Source organism: Anomaloglossus baeobatrachus, chromosome 4 (assembly GCF_048569485.1).
Source record: "Anomaloglossus baeobatrachus isolate aAnoBae1 chromosome 4, aAnoBae1.hap1, whole genome shotgun sequence".
NCBI lineage: Eukaryota > Metazoa > Chordata > Amphibia > Anura > Aromobatidae > Anomaloglossus > Anomaloglossus baeobatrachus.
In genome coordinates this window covers 46836167-46863474 of record NC_134356.1, presented here as the reverse complement: position 1 = coordinate 46863474, position 27308 = coordinate 46836167, and the positions used below count along the sequence as shown (strand labels likewise).

At 45.1% G+C, this 27308-nt stretch overlaps 1 protein-coding gene across 3 annotated transcripts in view; it reads left to right on the top strand.

Annotated features, from left to right (window-relative positions):
• Positions 1 to 27308, top strand: part of SGCD (sarcoglycan delta) — a 1008723-nt gene that overhangs the window by 941445 nt on the left and 39970 nt on the right. For all 3 annotated transcript variants that reach the window (XM_075344301.1, XM_075344302.1, XM_075344303.1), the window contains one exon: positions 7274 to 7346. In XM_075344301.1, the coding sequence (XP_075200416.1) occupies positions 7274 to 7346 (73 nt within the window). The remainder of the gene's footprint in view (positions 1 to 7273; positions 7347 to 27308) is intronic.

The window sequence follows — 27308 nt, the reverse complement described above, 5'->3', positions numbered from 1 at the left end:
AAGCACCCCTATCTGGGTTTTCTTCAGTACCTTGGACAGGGGCTCTAATATGGTGTGAACAGAGCTTAATAGTTTTTTGTTATCTATTTTTTCTTTTACTACTTTCCTTTACCTTTGACCCCTCGAGCACTTTTAACCAAAATATTAAAGCACCCTTATCTGGGTTTTCTTCAGCACCATGGTCAGGGTCTCTAATATGATGTGAACAGAGCTTAATAGTTTTTTGTTATCTATTTATTATTTTACTACTTTTTTTTACCTTTGACCCTCAAGCATTTTTAACCAAAATATTGAAGCACCCCTATCGGGGTTTTCTTCAGCACCATGGACAGGGCCTCTAACATGGTAAAAAGAGCGCTTAACAGTGTTTTGTTGTCTATTTATTATTTTACTACTTTCCTTTACCTTTGACCCTCAAGCATTTTTAACCAAATTATTGAAGCACCCCTATCGGGGTTTTCTTCAGCACCATGGACAGGGGCTCTAACATGGTGGGAACAGAGCCTGTTTTTTATTGTCTATTTATTTTTTTACTGCTTTCCTTTACCTTTGACACTTGAGCTTTTTTTGAGAAGCACTTGGGATAAAACAAGAGAGATTCACTTTCTGAATGCGATTGATCAGGCTGTTTTCCATAAATTGAAATACGTGGTGATTAAAATAATTAATTGCATCCTTCAGAGGATTCAAAGGTGAAAGGATTGTCATTGATTGTTTTGGTTTCTATAAATGTATGTCCATAAAAAGTCTACGGATATGAATAGTAGTTGGCATCTCTTTGACCTCTACTGCCATGAACGTGTTAAGTTGTAAAACCAGTAGATAGGGGAGTCATGCCCCAGAGGATTTCCAATCTGTGGGAAAGAATGGAGACACTAGACACTTGTATAGAATAAACAATCCAATACAAGGCAATGACAATCTATCTTCTATACAATTACCGTTATCTCAAAGTCAATGAGGTTAAGAAAAGACACAAGTCCATCTTGTTAAAATAAGGGGCAGCACCTGGGGAGATTCTTATCATGTGTAGATGGAAAGTTGGAGGGGAAAAAAAAATTCTCTTCATTAAGTCAACGTGCCAAGCAGGGAGCCAGAAACGAGCCGGACGCGGAGAACCCTACTGACTGATTTTTACATTAATAGATGGAGGTTTTACTTTGAACACGGGGGAGGTCAAGAAGTGTTCAGCAAGCGAGTGCATGAAAGTAAAGAGCGGAGACTGGGTTAACACTTGAGTTACACTGCGATACTGCCAAAAATGGCCAAAGATAGTGCGAAAACTGGATCACACTAAGAATAAAAGTATATACGATATTATATAGGTGGCCAAGGTAGTGGATAGTACTTTTGATTGACATTTTACTTTGTAACAGGGTAGACCTCATTCATAACCATAATAAAAATAGAATTCTATACCCTATCTACCTGGCAACTTTAGATCTAGTGGTAAGATTCATTTCACCACAATGGGCATGCAGGTCCTTAAAATGTAAGTTTATTGACACCATTATTGTCATACTAGGTACGGGGAAGTACCAAGGAAGCGGCAAAAGGTAAGGGACGGGGGAGATGGTGACCCCTGACCAAACCTAGTGCTGGTCCCTGGGGTCCCTCACTACCCTAAATAGGTTCCGCACCTATGCGCCAAGCCGGATACCTGACCCTAGGTATCCCTACTGCTGGTCCCTGGGGTCCCTCACCACCCTAGATAGGTTCCGAATCCGCACCTATGCACCAAGCCGGATCCCTGACCTTAGGTATCCCTACTGCTGGTCCCTGGGTTCCCTCACTACCCTAGATAGGTTCCGCACCTATGTGCCAAGCCGGATACCTGACCCTAGGTATCCCTAGTGCTGGTCCCTGAGTTCCCTCACTACCCTAGATAGGTTCCGCACCTATGTGCCAAGTCGGATACCCGACCCTAGGTATCCCTAGTGCTGGTTCCTAAATAGGGAATGGGTGGAATAAGCTCTTTGTCAACCCCACTAAACACTAAATGAAGTCACAAGGAGGACACACAGGGGAAAATGCATGAACTACTTATCCTCAGATGACTCAGGTAAAAGTTCAGCAAAGCTTCAACAACCATACCACCGATGAGTACAAGCCACCTGCTTCCAACCAGAGCTTGAATGAACTGAATAATATCACCAGCACAAGTCCAGGGAAGAAGGGAATATTTAAGCACAAGATGAATACTGATAATCAGTTTATCCCTCCTTAGTTCTAAGGCGGGCTTTGCACACTACGACATCGCAGCCCGATGCTGCGATGTCGAGTGCGATAGTGCCCGCCCCCGTCGCAGCAGCGATATGTGGTGATAGCTGGCGTAGCGAAAGTTATCGCTACGCCAGCTTCACACACACACTCACCTGCCGTGCGACGTCCCTGTGGCCGGCGACCCGCCTCCTTGTTAAGGGGGCGGGTCGTGCGGCGTCACTGCGACGTCACACGGCAGGCAGCCAATCAGAGCGGAGGGGCGGAGATGAGCAGGATGTAAACATCCTGCCCACCTCCTTCCTTCCGCATATCCTACGGAAGCCGCAGTGAGGCCGGTAGGAGACGTTCCTCGCTCCTGCGACTTCACACACAGCGATGTGTGATGCCGCAGGAGCGAGGAACAACATCGGACCGTTGCGTCAGCGTAATCATGGATTACGCCGACGCTGCACCGATGATACGATTACGACGCTTTTGCGCTCGTTAATCGTATCATCCAGCCTTTACACACTGCGATGTCGCATGCGATGCCGGAAGTGCGTCATTTTCAATTTGACCCCACCGACATCGCACCTGCTATATTGCAGTGTGCAAAGTGCCCCTAAAGGAGAATAGATAAAAATCCAGCAGATAAGGCTACTTTCACACATCCGGCTTGAGCTCTGCGGCTCAATCCGGCTGTGCAAGCTATGCAACGGATGCGGTGAAAACACCGCATCCTTTGCATAAGTTTTTCCTTTGCGGCCAGTCCGGTTTTTGCCGCTTGCGGCATGCTACTGAGCATGCGCAGTGGCAAAAACCGCATGCGGCGCCCGGATGCGGTTATTGCCGCATCGCGCCACATCCGGCCGCCATAGGCATGCATTGAAAAATGCACCGCATCGGCCGAATGCGGCGCGATGCGGTTTTTTTTTGCCGCACGAAAAAACGTGCCAGGCAACGTTCCATCCGGCCGCCGCATCGGCTAAATCTGCCGCATGCGGCAAAAACCGGACGGAACGCAAGGCCATGCGGCACAATGCGGCACTATTTAAAGTCTATGCAGGAAAATCGCAACCGGCAGCAAAAAAAAAACGGTTGCGATTTTCCTGCAAAGTGCCGGATTGTGCCGCATAGCAAAAACCGGAGGTTTGAAAGCAGCCTAAGCTACCTAGTACAATGAATGCTAACAGCAGGGTGGAAAACAGAAAGTCAGGGAGCATTTTGCACAGCCAAACGCTGTGACCTTCTACTGCCAGAAACCACATGACTGTCTGTCACCCGTGAGCATTTTCATTCATATGCAAATGATGCATTAAGTGCTCCAAGTGTGACAGAGCACTTAACAAGCCACTGAATCCCCTGCTTGTTTCCTCTCCAGGCTCTTAAGCTTATTGTCTAATTTCCTTAGAATCATAGAATATTAGAGTTGGAATGGACCTCCTGGGTCATCTAGTCCAACCCCCTGCTCAAAGCAGGATTCACTAAATCACCCCAGACAGATGTCCGTCCAACCTCTTTTTAAAGATTTCCATTGAAGAAGAACTCACAACCTCTCGTGGCCGCCTGTTCCTCTCGTTGATCATCCTCACTGTCAAAAAGTTTTTTCTAATATCTAATCTGTGTCTCCTCCCCATCAGTTTGAGTTTCCTTGCTTTGCATCACACAGATAGTAAGCTATCATCAAGCTAAAGAAGTTGGTGATGGACAGGGAAATAACCTAGGGAGCTGGCGATTTCTTAAGTGCTCTGCCACACCCAGAGCACTTAACATTTTGAAGGGAAAAAGAGTGTTTCTCACGGTATAAGGGTAATGAAGCCCTGCCCAGGTATCAGAGTGCCTTCTACCTGGTGACCAGCAGGAAAGTATGCAGAAATTGAATAACAACATAACATCTCATTTACATATGAATGAAAATGCTAACTACTCGGGAAATGCAGCAACAGATCCAGTATATAAAGGTTCATTGGATTTACATTTGAAAGCCCTACAGGTCCATATATGAATTTTGCAGCTGGGAAGGGGATTGATCTGAAAGGCATCTGTGGTGCCCTGGGCAAGCCAGGACGTCACAGGTACTACACCAACACACCCCACACCCCGGTCAGGCACACCTAAGTCAAACAAAAATCCTTGTTGCCTCCCTCCAGGGGCTGATGTTCACACCAGAGGGTGGGCCAGGCGGTTGGTCCCGCCCACCCAGGAGTTCACAGTCCTGGAGGCGGGAAAAAGAGAGCAGATTAGTTTGGAAGTGGAGAGGTGAGGTGGTAAAAGAGCAGTCTGAAGTTGGTCCGGGTGTGTGGCCCGGACGGAACAGAAAGGTTGGCAGACGGTGGTGACCGTCTGCAGGAGAGGCCTATTGGAGATAGCCGTAAGAACCATGGATGGGCGGTGGCCCGGCGGTACCGGACCGGTACGCAAAGAGAAGCCAGCACCAACCGGCAGGGCTTACGGACCCCGACAAGGCTAGGAGTCGCCGCTGAAATTGTCAAATCCGTTAGCGAAGGGAACCTCCGGGGTTTCCCAGCAGCCAAGTCCCGATAGAAGGCAACAGTCCAACCGTTAGAGGGAAACACAGTCACCGCCAAGGCTACAGTTCCCAGGGCCAGATCCTGCGGGCAAAAGGGGTTCCTTCAGCACATATCCAAACTGGGGAGCGGGTTACCGGTGGGAACCCATTGGAACCGTACACACTACACAGGTGCAGGGAAAGGCAGTCACCATCAACCTGCCGGGAGGAGAAACACCGCAGCCGTCTGTGGGACCCATCCATCCAGCCGTTTGTTTTACCAGAGACTGTGTATTCGTTACTGGCTGAGTGAGTACCACCGTGCCGTGCGGCACAGCGCTGCCCCCGCGACCCTGCACCTCACCAGGCCCCGTAACCCGCCTGCCATCCATCCCTACCTCCCTCACCGGGCCCCGGGACAACCAACCCCCTACCCACGGAGGGGAGAACCAACATCCAAGCTGCTCCCCGTCATCGCTCCCGGGATCCCCGTCCAGAGCAGCGGTGGTGTCACCAACCTCACCACAACCATGGGTGGCGTCACGGACAATATCCCTAAACCCAAACCACCCCCTTTCACTCACAGGCGAGGAACACCGCTCGAGTCCCCGGGATCCGGCCCACCGCTCAAGCCACCACCGAGCAGCAGCAGCAGCCGGACCCGAGCAGTGGGTGAGCGTAGCGTCCCCTCCTCCGCCCGCGACACATCCACAACCTGTCTCCACCTTACATCTGTGACCTAGTCTCCCGGTACCTACCTGCACGCAACCTCAGATCTTCACAAGATCTCCTTCTCTACTCCTCTGTTATCTCCTCTTCCCACAATCGCGTACAAGATTTCTCCCATGCCTCCCCCAAACTCTGGAATGCTGTACCTCAGCATATCAGACTCTCCCCTACCATGGAAAGCTTCAAGAGGAACCTCAAGACCCACCTCTTCCAACAAGCCTACAACCTACAATAGCCCTTAGTCCGGTACACCACTGCGCAACCAGCTCTGTCCTCACCTATTGTACCATCACCCATTCCCTGTAGACTGTGAGCCCTCGCGGGCAGGGTCCTCTCTCCTCCTATACCAGTCTGTTTTGTACTGTTAATGATTGTTGTACGTATACCCCCTTTCAGTTGTAAAGCGCCATGGAATAAATGGCGCTATAATAATAAATAATAATAATAATCTGACTGACAGATTCCTCGTATTAGCTACATTCACCTGTTCCAAGTGTGGTGCTTTCTTCTTTAAAGGGTTATTCCCATCCCCAAGATCCCATCCCATGTAATAATAATAATGCTAGCAAATACCTTCCCCTTGAAATGTAGAATAGTTCTCCTGATATAGTCATGTCTCTTACTTCATGTGCAGGGCATTGTAGCTTAGGTAGCTCAATGTATCGTTCTTCGTGCCAGTGGGGATTAAAGGGCCGGCAGCCAGGAAAGTGCGGCTGCCTCCCCAAGAACTGTGGTCCCCGGAACTTGGCCCGGGGACTACAGAAGACATCACCGCCCCTGCTGACGGCAATTGGGCTCCCTGGCGGTCCAGGGCCTTGGCACTTGCCCAGGTGCGCCGGGTGCTGACACCGGCCTTGATTACACCTAGTACATACTGGGATAGGATTTTGGAGATAGGAATACCCTTTTAGGCCACTGTGACACTCGTCTTCGGGTAGTATGTCTCAAGGTGTCTGGGAGAATTTGCCCTGATGCGATTTAATTGGAGATTCCTGAGCAGGCCCTCAAGGAAATATAGACCCAGTGTCTAACGTCACCAGACAGAGTGACCAGACACCAGAGAGTGCGTTGGAGATAGTCTCTATATAGGGACAATTTTGGAGTGCTTTAGAAAGTTTCATCTGAGAATCAGAGACTGTAGAACTATATCCCAATTGGCATCCTCCTAGGATGACTACAAGAAGCGAGTGACAACTAATAATTGTAGTAGGCGTGAGCTGGTTGGATCGGAAGGCTCTCAGTGTAATGCGTTTTAGCAGGAAGTGAGTCTTCCTGCATTCTAATTGTGAAGCTTTGTGGGTCAGAGGAATGATTCCCTATTAGTGTTGAGCGGACCCGGACTGGAAAAATCCGGGTCCGCGCGGTTTCAGCGGGAGATCCGGGTCCGACCCGGATGCGGGAATCTGGGTGCACGATCCGGATTCGTTTTTTTTTTTTGTTTTTTTTCTCTCTCTCTCTCTTTTGTTAGCAATCCGCTCAACTCTATTCCCTATACATTAGATAGATTGAGGCCTTGAAGACAGTGAAATACCTGAAATTTACATTTAGTGAATGGGAGATAAACTGCCAACAAACTGTTCAAATTTTGTACCCCTTCATGAGTAGTGACACTTGCGTACCTCTATGGATGTGTAACCATTATGCCTATGTGCCTCATTTGAAGAGGGTCTCTGTGGAGCAAAGTACCCCAAAAAGGCTCCTTTTATCCATTCTGTCAAGCATTACCAAACCTAGCTCCTGGCATGGTCTACATCCCATGTGCTTTTCTGTAAACAGTTTAAGGTTAGTTAGACACCCATTCTCAATCCTGCTGTATATTTCTTTTTTATACAGGTGCAGAAGGAGCGGTGTTCCCAGCATCCCTTGAAACACCCTATGTTAAGGCCGAACCGTTCCACCACCTACGGTGAGTAGAATCCGGCTATTATACCAACTAAGGTGATATAAGGAAATTTAAAGGGATGTTTGAAAGGAGCAGAATTATTTATAACATCACATATTTATACTTTTCTGCTGTTTCTCATGCGGAGACTACTGCGGTATATATGTTCTGGACATAGTCCTCTAATTTAGCAATCCAAGTGTTGATTTTCTTCTATAAATTTTTCTATAAATTCTCTCCCACCTGATTTGCATTTCTTTAAACAATCTATTTCCATGTAGTTCAGCCTCCTGTGTTCTTCCCTGCAGCCTGTGATCCTTAGCTTCCATCCGGCATATTAGTATTCTTCTATGCGCTGCTATAAATCTCTTGTTGTATCAGCACAGCATTACATGACCAGTTAGAGCCAATATCATCTTTCTCTGCTGGGATTGTCCTTCCCTCTATTGTCTCCTAAATAAACTAATAGATTGTAAGTATAAAGTCAAGAAGGCCGGACCCTGATCTCCTATATTATAACTTAGTGACGGCACTGCGCAATCATCATCATTATCCTTGATATGAGCTTCCATTCCTTAGCACCCTCTTATCCATTGAGAACTTAAGCAGTATAGTCCATGTAATTTCATCATGGAGGAACATCTATTGACTAAGGGTACTTTCACACTTGCGTTTTTTCCCTTCCGTCACAATCCACCCTTTTGGAAAACAGCGGAATCCGTTAACGGATTCCGCTGTTTCCCATAGACTTGTATGGATGACGGATTGTGCCAAAAGTACCTGCGTTGCTTCCGCTGGCCACCGCTACGTTGCTTCCGCCGAGCGGAAGGAACGCAGCATGTAACGTTTTTTGAGCGGCGGAGTCCTCTATTTTTCACTGCGCATGCTCATTTTTTATTTTTTTATTTTTTTTATTTATCACAGAAACTTTATTTTGTCTCTCAGTGGCCGAACGTTCAGTAGAGCGCCTGGCCGCCGGCATGTGAGAGCACTCAGCTGAGCGCCCGGCCACCGGCATGTGAGAGCGCTCAGCTGAGTGCCCGGCCGCCGGCATGTGAGAGCTCTCAGCTGAGCGCCCGGCCACCGGCATGTGAGAGCGCTCAGCTGAGTGCCCGGCCGCCGGCATGTGAGAGCTCTCAGCTGAGCGCCCGGCCACCGGCATGTGAGAGCGCTCAGCTGAGTGCCCGGCCGCCGGCATGTGAGAGCTCTCAGCTGAGCGCCCGGCCGCCGGGTGATCAGCTGATCGTTCACAATAGTCTGCTGCCGGTAAAACTGTAAAGAAGAAGAAAAAAATTAAAAATAAATAAATAAAAAAGCTTTCCGTTGTTTTGTACGATCCGTTGCATCCCCGTTGTGCCATTATATGCAACGCATCCGTTGCATCAGTCAGACAACTCAATGCAATGGATGCCGTTCAACGCAAGTGTGAAACTAGCCTAAGATGTTGACCTCCTTCAGAGAACATAAAGCCATGTAATTCTCAGAGAATGAATGGGGAGGGGGGTATAAGATTATAAGATTACATTATCTAGCTGAAGAGGAGTATACTATGAATTTCCAAGAAGAAAGGAACAACTCAATAAGCTACTGGTCCCCATGATTTATAACACTTATGTGTCACGGTCATCTCCCTGATGTTTTGAGACTAGTAGCAGCCTTAGTGCTGGAGCCTCCCATCTCCATCTAGACTCCTCATTTATTCAAAGTTTCCTTTCCTTTTGCATCTCATGGCAGTGCAGGTCAGATATAGCTGCTGTGAGCCCATGCCCATTTAGGTTAAATACTGGAGCTTTCCCAGCAGTCCTTGCTGTTGTTAGAATGAATTTTTACTCTGGCCAGCCTGGTGGAAGGAACTGCTGAAGAATTATCCTGTGCCCATCCACCTGCTACTTTACAGTCTGTCTGCTGCTTTGACGTTTGGTGTTTGTATCCTTATGTTTATTCCCCCATCTATCTTTCCTTTCCCTCAGTGTTTATTAGTTGAGTGGCGAGTTTAGTGAATGCGTCGGCCTACTCACTAGGCAGGGTGAGTTTAGTGCCAGCTGAGGGTCCAAGGTATCCTGCTCGCCGGCAGGTTGAAAGAACTTGTATATGGACGCTAGGGAGCTCAGGTAACATGTTGAGGTGAGTGCAGAAGGTGCCCCCTCAACCCTCTCCCTACCAGCAGGGACCTTCGTTGTATCGTGACCCTGGTGTTTCCCCCTTTTGTTGGTGGTGTTTTTGTAGTGCGTCAGACACCCGTCGGTTTGAATGCGTGTGTCACGCGTTACATACGGACATCTCCTACTTCGTGCGTGACACTATGTCTTTTTATGTGATAGAGGTGCCTATTGAGGTGACTGATACCCCAGCACCCCTTATAGTTATGACGCTGGTAACTATATGATTTCCAGCTCTGTGTTTGTTTTTAATATAAATGGATTTTCCTTGTATGTCAAAAAAAATTTCAATAAAACATATAACTTTTTAGCCTAATACTTGTGTGAGTAAAATTGTGTGCTAGGTTTATATGGAAGCTGTAAGAAAAAAAATAGTGACGTTTCTTATGGGGAATATAGTACCTTACAGGCCAACTTGACTTTCTCATCAAAATAAAAGCTCACTCGACCTGATCCCACTAACAATTAGTCATCTTTCTCCATTGGCCGGGGTCATCTTCTTTTTTGGTTTCTTAAAGAGCAATGTACCCTAGCAGCCAGAGATGCTTTTCCATGGATTATAAACCTTCATATTCCAGTTTGTGTAAATCTTACCCATTAGAACCCTGCTAAAAACATCACACCCTGGCAGCTGCTTTGCGCTGATGAGGGGCAAGAAACCTTAAACAGCATGGAAATCCAAACCAGAATCCGAAGTGGCAAGACACTTTAAAACATTTGTATTGACTTCTCGGATTGCTACCTCCAAAAGGTGGAGCTAGAGACGCTGTTCTCTTCCTCTGTGAAGAGACTATTTGCAGATTTTTTATGAATTGCACACCAAAATACAATTTTGTAGGTACCAAACTAAGCCACCATTGTGCTATAATCATTGCAAGACTGGGAGTTGGCAATGGGACGAATAACACCTTTACAAAAAGGTTATACTATGGAGGTGGCCTGAGCTATAACTTGTTTGCTTAAACGTAATAAGAATATCTGTGTATGTAAATAATCAAAATATAGATGTAGTTGCATAATAATCTGTCTGTCTATGTAGCTATCGCATAGACCCATAATATAATTCTAAGCTGTATAGTCATGAAGGAGTTAACCAAAGATAATGAAGCCAGAATGTGAAGCTGCAAAGTCTTATCAGTAAAGTTCGCACAGAAAGAATGTACAAGGAACAAAGATGTGTTTTACAATATGCTGTGAGAAATTAAGGAGTGAAATACTCCCTGTTTAGCTTCAAGGCCGAAGTAGCTTTTCTATATAATTAAGTTTTCTTCAAAATACACGAGTTCAGTTGATGACGCTGGCTGAAAGAGAGAACATGTCTGTGTGTTCATTGTCTGATACATTGATATATCGGCACTGATATACAGCTAATACGGCACCATCTCTGCATATCCCAAATGAAGACTCCATTAGCAGTCTTCACCCAAATTCCTTCCTTGACAATGTTCCATATGATGCAAACAATACCAGCTTTCTTGTTAAATAAAACCTGTCTTTTGCCTTAAATGTGTCATTTTTGTAACTGTTCTAAATGCCGCCGTTCTCCTGAATCCGGCGTTGTTTTTCTTTTGTTCCTGCACCTCTCCATTCCTGAGATATGGCCCCTTCTTTCCTATAAATAAATCCAGCCTTGTTAGTTAAGTGGGCGTGGTCTTCAACTTTTCTCTGTGGGCGTATTCTTGAGTACCACTCCCCCAGACTAACAAGACTAGATTTACATACTGGGTAAAGGGGGACATATCTCAAGAACGGATAGGCGGAGGAATAAAAGAAAAACACCGCCGGATTCAGGAGAACAGTGGCATTTAAGCCATGTAAAATAAAATACATATTTTTGGGAAAATAATAATCTTTATTTCTATAGCGCCAACATATTCCGTAGCGCTTTACAATTCAGGAGGATCATATACAAACAAGTAACAGTTATAGAAATACAATATTTAGAGGGGAAAAAAAAATACAACCCTGCTCGTGAGAGCTTACAATCTACAATGAGATGGGGGGAGAGGCAAGGTTCAAGTGCTTATTTACAATGACAATCCAACCATCTCACGGAAATGGGGCTGGATAATGGTTTCCTGGACCAGTGGGCCCGAGCCTTGAGATGCCTTTGGGTGCCATGGAGTTTGATGTGGAGCTATGTTGTGAGAGGTTGTAGAGGGACTATGTGAATCGAATCTGATTAGGGAGTGTGATAGGCCGCCCTAAAAAGATGCGTCTTTAGGGTGCGTCTGAAGCTGAGTAAGTTGTGATTTGTCCTAACTTCTTGGGGTAGAGCGTTCCAGAGGGTTGGTGCAGCTCGGAAGAAGTCTTGGATCCGGGAGTGGGAGGTTCGAATTAGTGTGGATGTTAGTCGAAAGTCGCTTGCAGAGCGTAGAGAACGGGTGGACTGATAGACAGAGAGGAGGGTGGAGATGTAGGGGGGTGCTGCACTGTGGAGAGCTTTGTGGGTGAGAACAAGCAGTTTGAATTGGATCCTATGATATATGGGCAGCCAGTGCAATGACTGGCACAGAGCAGAGGCATCCGAGTAGCGGTTAGCCAGATAGGTGACCCGGGCTGCTGCATTAAGGATTGACTGTAGAGGAGAGAGTCTAGTTAGGGGGAGACCAATTAATAGAGAGTTACAGTAGTCCAAGCGAGAGTGGATCAGGGCCACGGTGAGGGTTTTTGTCGTTTCCATTGTGAGAAAGGGGCGGATTCTAGAGATGTTCTTGAGGTGCAAGCGGCAGGTGCGGGCAAGAGATTGTATGTGGGAGGTGAAGGAGAGATCAGTGTCAAGTATAACCCCCAGGCAGCGGGCTTGCGGCCTAGGACTTATCGTTGTGCCACACACAGAGAGGGAGATGTCAGGTTGAGGAAAGTTGGAAGATGGAGGGAAAAGAAGAAGTTCAGTTTTGGAAAGGTTAAGTTTCAGATAGAGAGCAGACATGACATTGCAAACTGCAGTCAGGCAGTCACTGGTGTTCTGTAGTACAGCGGGGGTGAGCTCAGGGGAGGAGGTGTATAGCTGTGTGTCATCAGCATAAAGATGGTACTGAAAGCCAAATCTGCTGATGGTCTGACCAATTGGGGCAGTGTAGAGGGAGAAAAGAAGAGGGCCAAGGACTGAGCCTTGAGGGACCCCAACAGTGAGAGGAAGAGGAGAAGATGTGGAGCCAGCAAATGATACACTGAATGAGCGGCCAGAAAGATAGGATGAGAACCAGGAAAGAACAGTGTCCTTTAGGCCGATAGAGTGGAGCATAGAGAGAAGGAGATGGTGGTCAACAGTGTCAAAGGCAGCAGAAAGGTCAAGAAGAATAAGCAGAGTGGTCACCGTTACGTTTTGCTGTCAATAGGTCATTGGTCACTTTGACAAGGGCAGTTTCTGTTGAGTGTAAAGGGCGGAAGCCAGACTGTAAAGGATCTAGAAGAGAGTGAGAGGAGAGGTAGCGGGTGAGGCGAGAGTAGACCAGGCGCTCCAAGAGTTTAGAGATGAAGGAGAGATTGGAGACTGGAGTAGTTGCTTGTGCAGGACGGATCAAGAGAAGGTTTTTTTAATAATGGAGTAATGATAGAGTGTTTGAGGGAGGAGGGGAAGATACCCGAAGAGAGAGAGAGATTGAAGATTTTAGTTAGGTGAGTGGCGACAGCCGGAGAGAGGGACTGGAGTAGAGGTGTGGGGAAGGGATCAGTAGGGCAAGTTGTAGGACGAGAGGAGGATAGGAGCCTGGAGACTTCCTCCTCTGTGACTGGGTCAAATGTGGAAAGTGAGCTGGATGGAATATGGGGAGGGATGGGATTCACAGGGCTTGGTGGCTGGGAGCTGATCTCTTGGCGGATGTTTTCTATTTTCTCTGTGAAATACGAGGCCAGGTCATCAGCATGAAGGGCTGTGACAGGGGTCTGTACTTTGGGACTGAGGAGGGAGTGAAAGGTGTCAAAGAGTTTTTTTGGATTGTTGGCAAGTGAGGAAACAAGGAAAAGAAAACTTCCTTTAATAACACGAAATCTATTTGAAATAGACTGTGGAAAAAAAATCCAACAGCAAAAGGACTTTTCCATCTTCCTTTATTCTTTTTCATATAAGTATTAAGCTTTCATATGAAAGATAAGAAGAAGTTGAGTCACGCTCTGTCTTTGGCCAGTGTTACGGCAAGGAGATATCCGTTCAACCAATTTTCGTTGGATATGCAGAAAATGTAATGTATGTGGAGTCAAAAGGGGAAAAGTAGGATGTTTTCTGGCACCTTCTATATAGGGAAAAAAAAGGAGATTACTGCAGACTGACCACATAATGAATATTGTGATTTAAATCTCATTATATCTACTTTTATCTCTTTTTCTTGATGTTTGGAGCAACATTATGGCCATAGGGATACCGGTCCCATTAATGGGATGCATTGCTCATTTCCAGCAGAGACCTATGTGCTCGGTGGTAACTGACTCTGACAGACATTTGGATCCTTATTACATTTTTCTGAGACCAATATTTCTGTAATACAGGGAGCTACTAAAGCGTCTCATAGTAAATCACTGTATGTGACCAGGATAGAAAATAAAGGCATCGCCTGTGCAGATATGCATACATGGAAAATACTTAGTACTATGAGCAGCTTTTATGTGAGGCACTAGCGCCCTCTAGAGGCGAAAACTAAAAATAAACCACTGTATGTGTTTTTTTTATTTGCATTGATTGGCGCTGCTATTAGTAATTATACACCGATTATTATTGTTGGCCTAGACATCTTGTTCTACCACTCATTGAATTCCAAAAAGTCTATGATTCACTATATTGCCCACGGGCGATGTGATATTATCTGTAATGTTTCATAGACATGAATGTAAATTGCATATGGATCATATTTTTCTATTGACATTCTATGGAAAAAACAATACATATATTGTATGGATCTGGATACCCATTATGTACCATGGTAGATGGACACAGCAAACCAATAGCCTCATATGTAGTCGCTGAGGTTCTATATATCGCTTTGGTACCTCTGTAAGGTAGTTTCCCACCAAATCAAACATTGCATGAAATCAGTGGCATATCTTGGTATACACTGTGTTCCAAATTATTATGCAAAAAATATGTTTTCATATTTTCCTAAATTAACTTTATGAATTGCAGTCATTGTTATTTTCCAGTCATCTACTATTCGAGTATATTGAAATGTTTTTGATCAAACTGCCTATGAAAACGGTATATTTTTAAAAATAATAAACACTCAAAATGCATGTTCCAAATTATTATGCACAGCAGAGTTTTCAACCTTTTTATTTTTATTTTGAAAAACAAAATGGTCAATTGTGAAATTCGAGGCATTATCAGCTTATTATAAAATGAAATCAAACCGTTTTCAAGTCAAAACTTAATTCTAGGTGATGTTACATTTGCACATAGGACTTCTTGTTCGTAAGAAGCTTCTGAACTCTCTCGTCCATTGAATTTGACAGTTTTTGGATGGTTTGTGCTTCAATTGTTTTGCATGTGGACAGAATACCCTCCCAGAGCTGTTGCTTAGATGTGAACTGCCTCCCGCCATCATAGACACTCCTTTTGATGATGCTCCAGAGGTTCTCAATGGGGTTGAGGTCAGGGGAAGATGGTGGTCACACCATAAGTTTGTCCTCTTTTATGCCCATAGCAGCCAGAGATGCAGTTGTGTTATTTGCAGCATGAGACGGTGCATTATCATGCATGAAAATGATCTTGCTGCGGAATGCACGGTTCTTCCTCCTGAACCATGGCAGGAAGTGCTGTTTTAAAAACTCCACATAGATTATGGAGTTCATCTTTACCCCTTCAGGGATCCTAAAGGGGCCGACAATCTCTCTCCTCATGATTCCAGCCCAAAACATTACTCCACCTCCTCCTTGTTGGCACCTTAGCCGTGTTTTCATGGGGTGTCCATCAACCAGCCATCCTCCACTCCATCCATCTGGACCATCGAGCGTTGCACGGCACTCATCGGTGAACAAAACAGTTTGGAAGTCAGTCTTCATGTATGGTTTGGCCACTGGAGCCGTTCTGCTTGTGTGCAGTGGATAGAGGTGGTCGACAGGATGGCTTATGCACAGCTGCAAACCTCTGAAGGACCCTGCATCTTGTTGTTCGGGGGACGTTGGAGGCACCAGCAGCTTCAAAAACTTGTCAGCTGCTATGACAAGGCATTTTAGCTGCTGCTTTTTTAACCTGATGCAATTGCCTGTTGGAAAGAGTCCTCAATTTCTCCTTATCAGCACGCGTGTGCTGTGACTCCGCTACATACTTCTTGATTGTGCGATGATCACGATGAAGTGTCTTGGCAATGTTGATTGTAGCCTTGACCTAAATACTCCACAATTTGTTGCTTCTCAGCAGCCGACACATCCTTTTTCTTTCCCATTTTGGCAAAAAATGTAGGCTGCTTAATAATGTGGAACAGCCTTCTTAAGTAGTCTTGCCTTTATGTGGACACCCCTAACGCCAAACTAATGTGCACAGGTATCTGCAATTGCTTTCAGTGATATAAAGAGCCCTGATACCATCACCAGCAATGATATAAAGTGATATAAAGATCCCTGACACACATCACCAGCAATGAGTTTACATGACAAACAAAAAATTTCTAACCTTATCACTCTGTAGTAAAATAGCAATCCAAATATAAATCAAATACAAAATCAGCATAAAACATACACCTTTATTCCTAAACTTGCAGGAGCAACAATTATTACTCCAGAACACACAAGTCAGGTACTGAAAGCCATCACTAAAAGAGGTGAAGAACACCCTGGTCACATAGGTTAACCCAAATAGGTGCGCGCCCAGAGGGGTCACGTATAGTGATGGCCACTAGAAATAACAAACACATGAAAAAAACTAAACAAACATAAAGGAAAATTGATGTTGCTGTAGGCAAAGGACAGTGGTCCAATTGGCAGAAAAAACACAACATACAAAATAATACCTAAAAAAACAATATATAGTGCACTCCATTGACTGACAATGGTCAAGCATACAGATACATGAAATGCAATAAGATTTTAGGCATTAAATAAAAGGAATGGTCTCACCCAATCCCTTTTGATGGAGGGACATGCAGTCTCTTGGTCCTGAGTAGTGGATACGTCCGCCATATACTGGCCCTACCACCTACCAGATATAAAATAACAAATGACTGCTGCCCCAAACTTCCATCCTAACAAGGACGGACCACAGCTAGGTCTCAAGCTGGACCCCTATGCTGACCCTGATGACATCCCGGCGTCCCGACGCGTTTCGTCACTAAGACTCCTCAGGGGACATGATAATCGTCAGTCAGGTCCTTGCTGCCAGCCCTCACAAAACCATAATGTCAAAGGCCTTTGACATTATGGTTTTGTGAGGGCTGGCAGCAAGGACCTGACTGACGATTATCATGTCCCCTGAGGAGTCTTAGTGACGAAACGCGTCGGTACGCCGGGATGTCATCAGGGTCAGCATAGGGGTCCAGCTTGAGACCTAGCTGTGGTCCGTCCTTGTTAGGACGGAAGTTTGGGGCAGCAGTCATTTGTTATTTTATATCTGGTAGGTGGTAGGGCCAGTATATGGCGGACGTATCCACTACTCAGGACCAAGAGACTGCATGTCCCTCCATCAAAAGGGATTGGGTGAGACCATTCCTTTTATTTAATGCCTAAAATCTTATTGCATTTCATGTATCTGTATGCTTGACCATTGTCAGTCAATGGAGTGCACTATATATTGTTTTTTTAGGTATTATTTTGTATGTTGTGTTTTTTCTGCCAATTGGACCACTGTCCTTTGCCTACAGCAACATCAATTTTCCTTTATGTTTGTTTAGTTTTTTTCATGTGTTTGTTATTTCTAGTGGCCATCACTATACGTGACCCCTCTGGGCGCGCACCTATTTGGGTTAACCTATGTGACCAGGGTGTTCTTCACCTCTTTTAGTGATGGCTTTCAGTACCTGACTTGTGTGTTCTGGAGTAATAATTGTTGCTCCTGCAAGTTTAGGAATAAAGGTGTATGTTTTATGCTGATTTTGTAACCTTATCACTCCTAAACTCTTTTTGCATAATAATTTGGAACACAGTGTAGTATGGACCCACTCATTTCTGACATTCCTGAAGGGCGATCCACCTATGGAGACTTTGGGTCTTTCAATTACTTCGTCATGATTTCTATGATGCTCTCCATATATCATTTTGCTAGTCTTCTTAACATAATTATGTGTGCCAGGTCTAGGTTGTGTTTTAGGCTGTGTTCACACATAAGGTCTAGGTTGTGTTTTAGGCTGTGTTCACATGTAAGGTCTAGGCTGTGTTTTAGCCTGTGTTCACATGTAAGGTCTAGGTTGTGTTTTAGGCTGTGTTCACATGTAAGGTCTAGGTTGTGTTTTAGGCTGTGTTCACATGTAAGGTCTAGGTTGTGTTTTAGACTGTATTCACATGTACGGTCTAGGTTGTGTTTTAGGATGTGTTCACATGTAAGGTCTAGGTTGTGTTTTAGGCTGTGTTCACATGTAAGGTCTAGGTTGTGTTTTAGGCTGTGTTCACATGTAAGGTCTAGGTTGTGTTTTAGGCTGTTTTCACATGTAGTGATATTGTCAAATTTGACGGCTCTGTCATGGAGGCCATGACACCATCATGTTAACAGGAACCGCAGAGCAGCATTATGACACATGGAGTTTTGCACAAACTTCGCCGACATTGTTCAGATTGCAGATTCTAACACTTCATCTGATAGTTTCTCTGGTGTCTGGGATAAACACAGGCAGACTAGGGTGGCGTCCTGCTGTGTGCTGATTCATAGGCGGGCTAGCAAGAGTTAATCTATGCTAGTCTGCTTGCTCCTTTAATCACATGTTGTAGGCAGACCTAGTACGTCTGCTCCCCTCCTATTTATACTGTTGGAATCCTTCTACCCATGCTAGCTATAGTTTATTCTGGTTTGGTCTGTGAGTAGTGGCGTCCCAGACTCTTTCTGGTGAAAGTTGTGTTTTGTGGTGCTTTTTGCTTGAAGCAATTGTTTTGTACTTCCTTCCTGCTCTTGTTTTCCTCCTGAATCTCCTATTGTCTAATTGTGTGTGTGTGTGACAGAGTTTTGGGTTTTCCCTTGTCTGTCTTTTTCTGTGGTTTCAACACACTCCTGTCCCATACCTTCCTTTGGGAGGTGGTGGTGGAATTAAATTAGGACTGGTCTGGGGCAGGAAGGAGACGCAGGCCTCTCCACCATTAGGAGTATCATAATAGGGATCGCATAGAGCCCCCTAGCTTGAGGGACAGCTTAGGATCCCAAAGTCATTGTGACACTTAAGCCCGTTTCACACGTCAGTGAAAAACACTGACGTTCTTCACTGACGTGTAAAACACGCACATGTCCCTCCGTGTTCCGTGATTACAAATGGACATTACTCACCTGCCTTCACTACTGCTGTCCATGGTGCTGAACTCCTCGGCTCTGTAGCGTCCGCCCACCATTCTCTGCAGATACTTCCGGGTCGGCTTTTCCTGCTTTCATGAATATTCATGAGCCGGGCAGAAGCTGCAGAGAGCGGAGGCTACACAGCGCGTCACTGGAAAGGTGAGTTGAAAATGTTTATTATTTGATATGTCAGTGTTTTTCTGGTGCGTGATTCATGGATCACACACGCATCACACCATAGTGTGGTCCGTGGGTCATCAGTGATGCCAGAAAAAAACTGACTTGTCTCCGCGTGCAGAATCACGGACATGGGTGTACGCTGCACGGAGACACGTTCAGTGAAAAATCACTGATGTGTGAGCAGACCCATTGATTATAATGGGTCTGCGTATGTCAGTGATTCTGGTACGTATTAAAAAAAGCACAAACGTACCAGAATCACTGACGTGTGAAGGGGGCCTTAAGCAAACATTTTCAAGATCTCTTTGATGTCTATCTTCTTAAAACAAAAGAGTACTCAAGTGATAAGGTGTAGGCTGTGTTCATATGTAGCACTACTGTGAAATCTGATGGAATCTGTGACAAGATGGCACAATGCCATCATGATGTTGTTCCTCTTAACATACGTTTGTGTTCCAGTGATAAGGGCTAGGCTGTGTTGTAGGCTGTGTTCACATGTAACAGTAAAGTCAGATGTGATAGAATCTGTGACGGAGGCACAATAAAAATATGATACAAGCTATAATTTTTATTTTTATGATTCAAGTTGATAGTAAATCTAATTCTGACCAGATGAGGAACCACAGAGAAGTGTTTGTAGCAGACATTGTCAAAATCTCTTTGATGGTCTCCTTCCATCATGTTGAGTGCTCTAGTCTAGTGGTCTAAGCTGTGTTATAGGCTGTGTTCACATGTAGCAATGCTGTCCAATCTGATCTAATCTGTGACAGAGGCCACAATGCCATCATGTTGAGGATTTTCTTTACATAATTATGGGTAGCAGTGATAAGGGCTAGGATGTGTTATAGGCTGTATTCACATGTAATGATACTGGTAAATCTGACGGAATCTGTGACGGAGGCCATAACACCATCATGTTACTGGTCTTCTTAGCAGGAACTGCAGAGCAGCATTAGAAGCAGACATTTTTCAGATCTCTTTAATGGTCTCATTGTGGGTCTTCTTAACACAATTGAGTATTCTACTGATAATATGTAGGCTGTGTTCATATGTAGTGATACTGTGAAAACTGATGGAATCTGTGACAAAAGGCCACAATTTCTTCATGATGTTGGTCCTGTTAACATAAGTATGTGTTCCAATACTAAAGGCTAGGCTGTGTTTACATGTAGAGATGGTCCTCTTAACATTAGTATGTGTTCCAGTGATAAGGGCTAAGCTGTGTTGTAGGCTGTGTTCACAAGTAGAGGTAAAGTCAAATCTGATGGTATCTGTGATGGAGGTCACACTAAAAATATGATACAAGCTATAATTTTTATGATTCAAGTTGATAGTGAGTAATTCCAACCAGAGTGGGAACCTCAGAACAGAGTTAGTAGCAGACATTGTCAACATCTCTTTGATGGTCTCCTTCCATAGTGTTGAGTGCTCTAGTCTTACGGTCTAAGTTGTGTTTTAGGCTGTGTTCACATGTAGCAATGCTGTCAAATCTGATGTAATCTGTGACAGAGACCACAATGCCATCATGTTGATGGTTTTCTTAACATATTTATGCTTTCTACTGATAAAGTCTAGGCTGTATTTTAGGCTGTGTCCACCTGTAGGGATACTATAAAATCTGACGGAATCTGTGAGAGAGGACACAATACAAATATGGTGCAAGCTATATCTATTATTTTTATGTTTCAAGTCAACGTTTTTACATTTTTAAGTCAAATTCTGACCAGAGGAAAAAACGATAAAAGGAGACATTTTCAAGAGTTCCTTGGTGGTCTCGTCTCATCTTTTTGTGGGTCTTCTTAGCATAATTGGGTGGTCTAGTGATAAAAGGCTATGCGGTGTTTTAGGCTGTGTTCAGATTTATCAACACTATCAAATTGAACGGAATCTGTGGCAGAGGCTAAAACACAAATGTGAATAGAGTCTTAAGGCCCCGTTGCAACGACGTATTTAACAATATGTCGCCGGGGTCACGGATTCCGTGACGCACATTCGGCATCGTTAGCGAAGGCGTTGTGTGTGACACCAACGAGCGGCCGTTAACGATGGAAAATACTCATCAAATTGTCCATCGTTGACGCGTCGTTCGTTTTCAAATAATCGTTGATTGTTGAGGACGCAGGGATTTCGTCGTTCCCGGGGCAGCACACATCTCTGTGTGTGACACCTCGGAAATGACGAACTACAGCTTACCTGCAGCCGCCGGCAATGAGGAAGGAGGTGGGCGGGATGTTACGGCCGCTCATGTCCACCCCTCCGCTTCTATTGGGCGGCCGCTTAGTGACGCCACTGTGACGCCTCACGAATCGCCCCCTTAGAAAGGAGGCGGTTCACCGGCCACAGCGACGTCGCTAGGCAGGTAAGTATGTGTGACGGCTCCTAACGATATTGTGCACCACGGGCAGCGTTTTGCCCGTGACGCACAACCGATGGGGGCAGGTGCTTTCACCAGCGATATCGCTAGCGATATCGCTGCGTGTAAAGCCCCCTTTAGACAAGCTAGGTGTCACGATTTCTCTGAACAGAGGATTTTGCCTTTGGAGATGCTCCTCTGCTCTTTCCTGAGTTAGCAGCTTAATTGACAGCGCGGGATTCAATGCTGGTGCTGATTTCTTAGGTGTTCCACCTTCCTGATAATTGCTCAGGCTTCTTTACTGAACATCCTTGCTCAGAATCTTGCCAGTTGTATTCTCTGGTTCTGGAGTTGGCTGTTGGCTTGTGTCTCTGCTAGTGTTCTGATCTTTGTTTTCTGACCCCGGACTGTTATTTGACTTCTCTCTGCCCGCTCCCTGTTCCTATCATGACCTCCTGCCTTCTGGCCTCAGACCGTTACCTGATCACGTCTCTGTTTTCTCCCTGGATCCATAACGTGCTCTCCTGGATTTCTGACCTTCGGATTGTGACCTCACTATGCCTTTGCTTACTCCTTGTGCTCATACGTGTCCTCCCATTGCCAGACCCCAGGCTTTCCTGACTACTCTTCCGTCCATACTACCCATAAGTAGTGACTAGCATCACACTAGGATTTAGACTTTTAAGCTTCAAGTACAGTAGATAGTTTAATTCCGTCCAAAAGAGGATCGACAGGGCAGCGCTAGGGAAAGCGTCAGTGATAGGTAAGTTGAGTACATTATTTTAGAGCCTGCTGCAGGCTTTTTTAAAAAATAAAATTTGGAGTGGAAAATACCTTTAAGCAAATGTAGACTCAATATAGAATGAAGAGAATTTCTCTTTAACTTAATTCATGGCATCTACATTTCAGTTGCCTATAAATAGATTAACACCACTTCTTACACCCCCCGTCGTCTTCTGACCCTTCTCTGTAATTATTCTGATCTCAAAGATGGCCATTAAAAAAAATCACCCTGTTCCTAGGACCATCTCACCATTGAGTTATTCATGTTGCTGCCTTCCATGTCCTCTGCTCAGATTGAAATGTTATCCTGTGATTTATTCTTTTTAATTAAGAGCTTTCACCATTTCATTTGAATGCCTGCACCACTCCATGCCTCCATTTCCGACTGGCAGATTGGAGGTTCAATAATTATGTATTGTTAAGTGCTAGAAGATTCATTGCGACGAGTTAGGAGAATGAAAAGCCAATGAGACCAACTGACCTCAGATGTCACACACAGCCATGGATTATTACCCCACATGCAGACCACCCTTTACTTTACTGTCACTAAAGATTTAAACATTTTTTGACAGGCAGTCATTTTTGTTAGTAGTTTTTGACATTTTTACTAGACCCACTATAATGTTAATTATATAAAGTGACTCTAATATAGATTTACAATTTTTATAAGGTAACGTGCATATAAAGTACCGTGTCAAAGTTTTAGGCAGGTTTGGAAAAAATGCTGCAAAATAAAGATGCTTTGAAGAATAGAAGTGTGAAAGAAGTTTTCCAATACTATTGTGACTCCCTTTCTTTTATCCTAACTCTTCCTAACTAACTCTGTCCTAATATACTTCTGCTATCTACTCTGCTCCTGTAAGCTGATATCTATTCTAACTCTTCCTAACTAACTCTTTCTAATATAAGTCTGCTATCTACTCTGCTCCTGTAAGCTGATATCTATCCTAACTATTCTTAACTAACTCTTTCCTTATATACGTTTACTATCTACTCTGCTCCTGTAAGCTGATATCTATCATAACTCTTCCTAACTAAAGGGTGCTTCACACATAGCGAGATTGCTACCGAAATCGCTGCTACGTCACGGTTTTGGTGACGCAACAGTGACCTCATTAGCGATCTCGCTGTGTGTGACACTGAGCAGCGATCTGGCCCCTGCTGTGAGATCGCTGCTCGTTACACACAGCCCTGGTTCGTTTTCTTCAAAGGCGCTCTCCCGCTGTGACGCACACATCGCTGTATGTGACAGCGAGAGAGCGACGAAATGAAGCGAGCAGAGAGCAGGAGCCGGCATCTGGCAGCTGCGGTAAGCTGTAACCAGGGTAAACATCGGTAACCAAGGTGGTTACCTGATATTTACCTTAGTTATCAGCCTCCGCAGCTCTCACGCTGCCTGTGCTGCCGGCTCCGGCTCTCTGCACATGTAGCTGCAGTACACATCAGGTAATTAACCCGATGTGTACTGTAGCTAGGAGAGCAAGGAGCCAGCGCTAAGCAGTGTGCGCGGCTCCCTGCTCTCTGCACATGTAGCTGCAGTACACATCGGGTTAATTAACCCGATGTGTACTGTAGCTAGGAGAGCAAGGAGCCAGTGCTAAGCAGTGTGAGCGGCTCCCTGCTCTCTGCACATGTAGCTGCAGTACACATCGGGTTAATTAACCCGATGTGTACTGTAGCTAGGAGAGCAAGGAGCCAGCGCTAAGCAGTGTGCGCGGCTCCCTGCTCTCTGCACATGTAGCGACGTTATGATCGCTGCTGCGTCGCTGTGTTTGACAGCTAAGCAGCGATCATAACAGCGACTTACCAGGTCATTGTTACGTCACAGAAAATGGTGACGTAACAGCGACGTCGTTGTCGCTGTCGCTATGTGTGAACCCAGCCTAACTCTTTCCCAATATGCTTCTGCTATCTACTCTGCTCCTGTAAGCTGATATCTATCCTAACTCTTCCTTACTAACTCTTTCCTAATATACTTCTGCTATCTACTCTGCTCCTGTAAGCTGATATCTAAACTAACTATTCTTAAGTAACTCTTTCCTAATATAATTCTGCTATCTACTCTGCTCCTGAAAGCTGATATCTAAACTAACTCTTCCAAACAAACTCTTTCCCAATATACTATATTATTACTATATAATACTATATATTATTGTTGTTGTAGCTTTGATCTTTCTGGCTGCAGACCTGAATCGGACCGACTGAGCAGGGTACATCACTGGTGGGGGCTGAGAGGAGAGTTAAGTGTGATCTGGGCATGGATACCTAGAATCCTGTCACTCACAGAGAGGCAATCCCTCCTCCACCAGTGATGTGCCCTGCTCAGTTAGTCCAATTCAGGTCTGCAGCCAGAAGGATCAAAGCTACAGTAATGGTATGTATGCGCCTCTTAGAGACAAGCTTACAGGATCAGAGTAGATAGCAGAAGTATATTAGGAAATAGTTAGTTAGAAAGAGTTAGGATAAAAGAAAGAGGTCACATTAATAGTGGAAAACCTATTTAATAATTTATTTTTATCAATTAACAAAATGCAAAGTGAATGAAGAAATGTGAAATCTAAATCAATTCAATATCTGGCGTGACCTTCTTTGGGTTCAAAACTGCATCAAACTATCAATACTTCTAAGTACACTTTTACATAGTTTTTGGAGGAACTCGGCAAGGAGGTTGTTCCATACATCTTGGAGAACAACCACAGATCCTCTATGGATGTAGGCTTGTGTAAATCCTTCTGTCCCTTTGTGTATTGATGATTTTGGGACTCTCTGGAGGCCATGTCATCATTTCAAGGACTCCTTGTTTTTCTTTACACTGAAGATAGTTCTTAGTGACATTGCCTGTATATTTAGGGTTGTTGTCCTGCTGCATAATATATTTGGACCCAGCCAGATGCCTCCCTGATGGTACTACATGATGGATTACTGTCAGGCTCCCTAACATTTGACATTATTGTATGAGTTTAAAATCTGCTTCCTGGTGGTTAGTGGAAAATTTAAGTAAGGGATTGTGACTTGTCAGTGCCTACATGCAGGTCTCGATTCACAACCCGTAGGGGATATAACCCATGTGTCCGATAATGTAATTTCTTAGGAGGGGTATGTACTTGACTTCCGAGTGTTGAATTCCGGTCTGGGGCAGTGGTGATATCTCCAGCAACATGTCCTTTTTCTTTCTGTTGCTTATATAGCACACAATAGGGTGATACCCTAGGGATGGAGATTGGGAAAGTGCTGTGAACTCCTACGTAGGCATGAAGAAAAACAGCTGCTGCTGCCCCGAGGCCAGTGGATATATCCTCCAGAAAATATTGGATCCAGTTGGATGAAAACATGATTCTTCAACAATGAGGGTAATAAGGTTTTTATTATTCACCATGTCTTTCAACTCTGTATTGGCTCATATTGTCAATTGGAAAAAACAAACTAAAGGCGTTGAAAATACAAAACCTTATTACTAGAGATGAACGGATCCGAAGTTCAGTTCGGCAGGTGCAGCAGGACTTTAGATAAAGGTCAAGTTGGGACATGGACTTGACCTAAACCCCAATGGAAGTCACTAATTGGGCAGTTCCAGTCTCCCCCTGCATGCAACCAGCCATAAACAGGTCACTTCCAGGGCGGGTAAGGGGGGGTTCCGTTTTTTTGTTGTTTGGTGCACCCTACATCCGATCACACTGTTGTTACCCCTCAGTGCGGAACGATCAAACACTGCAAGCGGCTCACAGCGGGCTGAGCACCGAGCGTACTCAAGCACAGCAATGGTGTGTTCATACTTAAAGCCCCCGAACGCTGTTTTTTTTCCGTAAAGTCTGTGTTCGGAATGAACACCGAAACTCTGGTTCGCTCATCTCTACATATTACCATTATTGAAGAATCGATTTACTGCAGTAGCACAGCCCACCTAAGGTGTTTCACCCAACTATATACAACATATTCAGAAGTTCTGTACAGATATCGTCATATCTCATTGTCCTAAATCAGTTGCACATGAATTCTTGGTCTCAGGCATCATTCTTTGGTGAGTATTGGAGGAACATAAGTGGAGAAGGTCTTTTCCCTTATTGGATTTGAAAGCAGAACCATAGCAAAAGGCGTCACAAGCCAACAGTGCCAACCATTGAGACACCGTGCTGCCCGAGGTCTCTAACGGCTTCCTGCCACCCATAGATGACACAGATCGGGGACATAGAGGACATCCTGGTTTTATTTTCGAGAATATACCTTGCTTTAAAGGGGACTTGTCACTAGGTTTTTCCCTTATAAGCTGCGGCCATCACCAGTGGGCTCTTACATACAGTATTCTAGAATACTGTACATAAGAGCCCAGGCCGCGCTGTATAATGTAAAAAAAGACCTGTATAATACTCACCTAGGGGGCAGTGCAGTACGATGGGTGTTGCTGCTCTTGGTCCGGTGCATCCTCCATCTTGTGCGTTCGCTGTCCTCCTGCCCAGCCCTGTGTGGATGACGTGTCCTGTATCATTCACATGGAGGCCTCTATAGCACTCCTGCGCATGCGCACTTTGATCTGCCCTGCTAAGGGCAGAGCAAAGTACTGTAATGCGCAGGCACTAGGAAAGGTCACGACTTGAACCCCTGCATGCACACAGTGTGGGTGGGTGTGCACACAGTGTGGGTGAGTGCGCACAGTGTTTGTGGGTGTGCACACAGTGTGGGTGAGTGCGCACACAGTGTGGGTGAGTGCGTACACAGTGTGGGTGAGTGCGCACACAGTGTGGGCCAGTGTGCACACAGGGTGGGTAGGTGGGTGTGCATGCAGTGTGGGTGGGTGTGCACACAGTGTGGGTGAGTGTGCACACAATGTGGGTGAGTGAGCATACAGTGTGGGTGGGTGCGCACACAGTGTGGGTGAGTGCGCACAGAATGTGGGTGGGTGCGCACACAGTGTGGGTGGGTGTGTTGTCCTCTGCGGCTCTTCTCTGAAGCCACAGCTCACTACTCTGATACCCCCTGGAGAGAGAAGCCAGGGAAGAGAATGCAACTGCCTGGCTTAGGTAGTGTCAATGCGCATGCGCAGATTCGTGGACTGAGTTAAGGTAATGTTTCCTCTGGCCAATCAAAATCAAAGGAAGTCTCCAAAATGCAAAATG